The sequence below is a fragment of the Numida meleagris genome, chromosome 12, assembly GCF_002078875.1.
Source record: "Numida meleagris isolate 19003 breed g44 Domestic line chromosome 12, NumMel1.0, whole genome shotgun sequence".
Lineage (NCBI taxonomy): Eukaryota > Metazoa > Chordata > Aves > Galliformes > Numididae > Numida > Numida meleagris.
Window position 1 is genome coordinate 1,965,406 of NC_034420.1, and position 6,868 is coordinate 1,972,273.

The 6,868-nt window shown below is 42.9% G+C and overlaps 1 protein-coding gene across 1 annotated transcript in view; it reads right to left on the reverse strand.

Moving 5' to 3' along the window:
- The window catches only part of CTNNA1 (catenin alpha 1), a 93,405-nt gene extending 86,784 nt beyond the window's left edge, over positions 1 to 6,621 (reverse strand). The window contains exons 1-2 of the mRNA XM_021410931.1: positions 6,482 to 6,621; positions 3,989 to 4,184 (exon numbers count right to left, since the gene is read on the reverse strand). Of these exons, the coding sequence (XP_021266606.1) occupies positions 3,989 to 4,184; positions 6,482 to 6,586 (301 nt within the window). The 5' untranslated portion in view covers positions 6,587 to 6,621. The remainder of the gene's footprint in view (positions 1 to 3,988; positions 4,185 to 6,481) is intronic.

A 6,868-nucleotide genomic window follows, 5' to 3' on the forward strand; every position in this document is an offset into this window, starting at 1 on the left:
GCCTGGCAGACACCAGTGTGACTGGCCATGCCTCTGCCTGGGTAGCCACCGGTGCCCCCATCCTGCGACTCTGCAGCTCGCTGCTCGTTCTCACCCAGGCCATTCCCCCATCTGTGCATGGCACCAATTCATCTCCCCAGAGCCCCCTGTTTCCTGCCAAATGATGGGGAGGATAAAGCCAGAGCCTGAACACCGCGTTACTCTGTGTACCGAGCCCTCCCTTCCACCTTCACTGTCCTCCATGAGGGGCACAGAGGGCTGCCCCAGCTTCCTGATATGAAGGACACAGTCCCTAATGCACTCTAGCAGACAGTCCTTGATTCTTTATTAAAGCCCGTATTTCAAATTTCCTTTTGCCACATGAATATGGGGAATTGATGCTTAGGGAAACAAAAGCTTTGTTAATTCTTCAAATTGTACCTTCAGTTCAATCCATGTGCCACATATAACACTCATCTGCAGCCTGCCAAGAGCTGTCTCGGAGCTCCCTTCGCTTACAGCTTTCCAAAGGTCTCCAGTCCTTGGCTGGGGAATTACTTCAATACAACGAGAGGAATTCTCCTAAAATGTTTTTCTTGCAGAACAAGCAAGAACTCCGTAGTCTTTGAAGAAATTAAGCTAATTGGTCACAACAGACTTGTAAAGTTGAGTTTTCAAAGAAGATTTCAGTGTTTAACTACACTATTTGTGCAGCTGGCTTCCTTCTGTTCTTTTGAAACCCTTAAGCTCTGCATCTCGTGTGAAGTACAGCTAAAAAAAAAAAAAAAGACACCTTTCTTACGCTTTCATATTTTGCCCCACTGTTCAGTTCTAGAGAAAATTTCACTCAAGCAAAGGGCTGAGAGAAACCACACTGAATCAGTCTGCTCACTGCCCCGCAGTGCAACCATGGAACAACCCAAACCCCCAGGATTCCTAAGACTATCCATTCTCTTACCTCAAACCCTACACACAGGTTTACGGTTTCTAATTTTAAGCTTTAATATTTGGTCTTTAATGTAAAAATACCACTGGAAGAAATGCGAAAGTAAGAACACAGTATGAGGATCCACAGTGTAAGTGAACACACTGATACACAGAGGCAGCAAACTACAGCCAGCACAGCAGGAGAACAGGAATAGCATGGTCAGCACGACCCGAGAGAAGCTTCCTTCTCGACTCCAGGGCTCACAGCCCATCTTAGGGCCAAGCGTCTGGGTAAATACCCTGTTGGTTTCATAACAGCTCCAAAAGCACCAGCAGGGCTGCCACTTCAACCTGCACCAGCCCTTGGCTCTTCAAAGAGGGCAAACTCCTGTAACGATAACAAGCACGGAGCGGGAGCTTGAGGTGTGGGAAATAAGAGCAGGCAAGGCTGTTAGCAGCCCTTGTATTGTCCAGCGAAGTTGTAACGGCAGAAATCAGCGTAACACAAGGATGCTGGATCAGAGTTCACATCAGCCCCACCACTACAGTTTTTCTAAAGCCACAGCAAGACAAACATTGCAGTTCTGTTCCCACTAATATTTTCTCCTTTAAGAAGTTTCACTGCTTTAAAAGAAGTCAGAAGTCCAAAACCTTACAAGGCCAGAAATCCCACTTCGGGATATTCTGTGAAGCTGTTTAATATTTTAAGCAAGTTGTAATTTATTCTCCCATTCTAAAATCAGGAAGACTTTGAAGTGATCCACTTACATTGATTTAGTATGTAGCCATACTATCCTTCATTCTAAATAGCTCTTTCCACTTCTTTGTTTTTACCCCCAACAAGTAGATTTTATGAACAAGTGTGCTCACTAAAATCGTGTACCCTCTCCATCTTCTTGCTAGGGTAAAAAAAAATTTTAATTTTCTCCGATGAGACAAGTTATCTATTGTTCTAATCATCTTCATAACCTCTGTCCAGATTCATTCATCTCTTTTTATTACGGTATCTAAACCTCTCCCTATTCTAAATAGAGGCATTATTAATTCTATTTTCCTGTCTCCTGCTGAAGATAAATTGGGCTACACATCTATAATCCTACCGCCGCCTTCACAGACACAGCCTCTCTGCTATCGCCCTGCTGCTGACCCAGGCATCCAGATTCTGCTCTCTGCTTTTTGCCTCCCATTGCAAATGGCATATAAATGCACCAGCACCCAAAATGTTTGCTAAGCAGATGCTTTAGAACAGATTAGCTCAATTGGAAGGCATCTACAAAGATCAGCAAGTCCAGCTGCCCAACCGCTTCAGGGCTGACCAAAAGCTGGAGCGCGTTACTACGGGCAGTGGCCAATTGCCTTGAGCGCTGACAGGCAGGGGCTATTTGCTGCACTCTCATTTCCCCAGTCTGTGAACTCCACCGCTCTACCACGCCACTGGAAGCGCTTCTGAGGTGCAGACACTGCATACAAATGCGTTCTGCAAGTTTGTATCTCCTATCATTAGCGCTACCAAAGTGCAACCCTGTCAGCAGGGCAACAATAACCCTCACTTCCACAGTCTGTCGCATCTCATTTTCCACCATTTGCTTCTGATTACCTCGAAGGTTTTATTTCCTTCTGACGAGTTGCTCCACTCTGCCCCAGCTGCCCAGGCACTGCCACCACACCAGGGACACAGGCCTTAGCCCCGCAGTGCTGCCCCAGCTCAGCCACACGATGACTGCATCCCCACAAACTGCTGTGGGCACCAGTTGTATTCAGTTGCACCTTTTGGTCTAATGCTTACCCACACAGCTTCTGAAAACGGATGCAGCTGTTTTCCCCGTGCACCAAGCTTCCTGCAAGCCACAGGTAGCATGAAATGAAGAAGCAGCAAAACAACATTCTAGTAGAAGTATTTTTTCTCCAGCATCTCTCAGCTCTAAACTATTCCTCCTCTGCCAAAGAGCAATAGAGCAGGGAAGTCTGGGCATCAGGCTTGCCTCATCTCAAACAAGAAAGAAGTTGAAGACTCGTACTGAAGCCTCTTGCGTCAGTTTTTCCTGCCAGCTTCTCACTGCAATATGCACACACAAATTCAGATAATGCAATTTTGCATTCCCAAGGACCAAGTACAACTCCCTCGCACACCAGTATCACTAAGAGTGATGTGAAGATACTCACAGATGAACTCTGACTCCCAATCAAGCAAGCGCCAAAGAATTAAAAGCCTTCAGGACAACAGGGTCTCTTCTGCTTTTGTTTGCTGTTGTTAAGTTAAGCCAACTCAATTAGCCCCTTACATTGCAGCCTTCTTATAAGGACCTTTCTTTGGTCTGTCAACCAGGCTCATCCAGAACTGAAACCATTTTCAACTAATATTTCATCACCGTGCAACTTCAGCTACAAACAAGTAATTAATGCTAATGAGTTTTTGTTTTTTTTGCAGCAGCAACCACCATTAATACCAGTTGACTGGGTTTCACTGAAGCATAGAAAAGGCTCATGACTGGAAGAATGATAAATGATTTATGAGCAACAACATTTACTAGTGCATATTTTAAAGTAAGCCGGCTCCATAGGCTTTCTTTGAAAAGACCTGCAAGAAAAGCAACAAGGAAAATGACAAAAATCAACACTAGATGTGGGGGAGGAAGTCTGGAATACTTAATCAAGGTCCTTGTATTCTGTTTGTCACTGTTTACATTTTGCATATTCAAGACATCCAGTTCTAAGTCAATATTCAGCTCTTCTTCCTACAACGCTGTTTCAAACACATCCAAATTTTGCAGAAGTTATTGACAAGTATCTGAGATGTGGTTTCATAACATTTATAGGGGTGGTTTATGGGGAGGAAGGTTACTTTTCAGCCTAAATTGAATTTTTTACGCTCTTCAAAGCCTCAGCCTTTGTCTCTCTGAATCTCTACTTGGGACATCATCTGATTTCCAAATCTGCCCAGTTAATATTGCTGCTAGAGGAAGCCAGCCAGTCATACTGACAATCCACACAAACAGAGGAGTCAAATTGTTAGAAATAACAGCAAAGAGAAATGGAAACAGTTCTATTTGCTATGAAAAAACCTAGTTCTAAAAGCTCTTACCTTGTTTGCGAACATCTTCCACAGCTGCTACCAGCTCCTCTTTAAGGAACTGGCTCTCTTTCGCTATTTTGTCTCCTTTGTCCAGGAAATTCTCTGTTGCTTGTTCAACTGAGGCAGCCAAAACATGGGCCTTCTTGGAGCGGCCTCGCTTTTTATTAGAGGGGCCCTTGTTACTGGTGTTAACCAATGTTGTAACCTAAAGGTATGAATGGAAGGAGAAGAAATTAGAAGTTTATCAGTCTGACAGCAAGGCCATGCACGTGCAATTTTCTTAAACACCGTATTTGTAACACTTGCTCTGCTGTCAGCTCCAAAGGTTAGATTTGCAAACGAGTGTTTTTCACTTCTCTTTAAACATTACCATGCTTTCTGGTTCGTTAGATGAGCTTTCAAAATTCGGCTAAACCGCTCAGAGATTTTTTCAGAAGCATCAGCAGACCTGAAAATGTTAAGAATTGATTTCTATTTGTATTTTTAATAAACTGCAATCCCACCAACAGACCAGAGCTATTTGGCATCACACACAAAGGAACCAACTTGAGGATAATTAGCTTGGGATAGTTCTCCAGACACAAAAAGACTCAAAACAAGGCAGAAGTCGTGCTCTACAGAAATCTAGCAACACAGCAGCTTTTCCATCAACACTAGAGAATATTACAGCCAAACAATCAGGTGCAAAGCAAAACACTTCTTAGAGCTCACTATTTCTCAAACCAACCCAAAGCCAATGCTGACAATCCTCCTGTAATCAATGAGTGTATCAAAGTTTCATGCTTTAGACTACAGCCCTGCTGGGAGCAGCGTCCTCTCTGGTCAGATGACCACCAGGTACTCCATTAGCTTAAGATCAAGATCTATCTCCTTCAATCCAATGCATATAAATGTCACAAAACCCACAAATATTTTTTCATTTGCTTTTTTTTCCTCCTCTCACTTCTTCCCTTTCTTAAGCCTAGCAAAATTCATACAAAGCTATTTCAAAGGGACATTACATTACAAAGCTAAAAAAATGAATGCTCTGGAAAGCCCAAGGACTGCTGACATGGAGGTCCTCTGAGCTGAATCCATCTTCTCAGTAGGTTGGTTCACGTTGAATCACAGAGGTAAAGCCATCTGCTGGGAGTATTGCTGCTCTTTTTAATGGAAAGCATTCGCATCCGGTAGTCTCAATTCATCATGTACTACAAATAAAAAGCTAGTTGCAGCAAGGCAATTTACTCAACTTTCCTCTCCATGTTTTGCCAGTCTCATCATTCACAAAATTTGGGATTGTCAGTACTGCCTGCTGTGCTACTTTAGAAATAGGTTACAGACAATGGCCAAAAAGGTCCTTTCCTCAGTGAAGTTCTCCAGATTAGGACGACTTCCGATAAGGAAAGACTCCATTGGCAACTCCAGGTTCTGAGCTATACAGCAATCACGCTATAGCCCAGCTGTGCACCTGGAGGGAACAAATGGCAAGTTCTTTCAAAAGCACAGACTACAGCATGGCAAACAAAGGGACATACACATGGGAAACATAACTTGATCGCGTCAGTTCGTGCTTTGCTCAAGTTGGGTCCAGTTCATACTGTCACTTGACAAATTCTACAGTTCAGGAAAGTAACACTAGAAACATGAGTTACATCTCTCCAGTGTACTTTACTAGGTCTGGAAGAGAAAGATTATTTCCTGAGAGCCTTTAAAATGCCCCAAAGGTGCAGATTACATTCACAAGACTCACTGCAGTCTCCTGTATTTTACCATGCATTTTACTCAGCAATGTACATCACGCATAAGCTTTAATTCACAAACCCAGTGTGAAGCGTAGGCAGAAATTAAAAAAAAGTATGCATATATTGTAACAGATACTGAAAAAGTAACAAGAAATGTGCTTTTATGGCATTTAAGTGGGACCCCGTTAGGAGCAGTTGGTAACTGATACACAACACGAGGCTGCTATGGATAGCTTGCAATCATCATTCACAGGAAGTAGGAAAGTGTTGCCTCATTGCTTTGAAATTAATAAAATAATCCATCAGAAATTTCACCATTTATCTGAATCTCTCTACCTATATTTAGAGCCCCCTTCAGAATCTCAAAGAAAACTTAGGAGACCTTCCTTTTAGCAAGCACTAACGGCTTCATGGCAAGGGGCTTTGTCATCTCTCAGTATCAGTTCCTAAGCGACACAACACAGCTTTGTAAATACATAACAAATTAGCAACATAGCACACAAAATAGAGGTGAGAAACAGCATATTAGCAATGGAACATTAATTACTAAAACGTATTTCTGCATCTCTAATTGAAATGCTGTGCCTAATCATGCACTGAGGAAGCACAGAGCTGTGCCCAGTAACTGCTAAAATAAAATGAATCCATCTCCGCCTTCTTCCCCCTCCCTGGGTTTGCAGTGCTCTTCTAGAAGCCCTGAGTTAGTTGATTGAAACAGCACAGCAAAACAGGTAATCGTCCCTAGGAAGGCTGTTCCCACACCTTTTTTCTCTCTTACCTGTGTAACAAGAGGCTCGAGCAGCCTCTCGACTGCCAGCGTTCTGATCTCCAGGCTTTTGGGGTCCCATCTGAAGTTCACGTTGCCTGCAGTAACAGCCGTCATTTCTAGAAGAAAAGAGCCTTACAATTAACTTGGGTCTCATTAATTCCATCAGAATTTATTTGAAAAACTGAATAAAAACAGAGGCCATTAAACGTGCAGCACAGCCATTCTACGTAAATTAAGTTTACACTGTGTATGGAAATATTAGTTTGGGTTCAACTGGCGGTAATTTTTTTAAAGATGTCTGATTAGGAAGCCCACAGACCTTACACCGTTATGTTTTGGTTAGAAGGAAACTGAAAAGAACAACAAAAAAGCACTCGAAAGTCCCAGCATCTCATC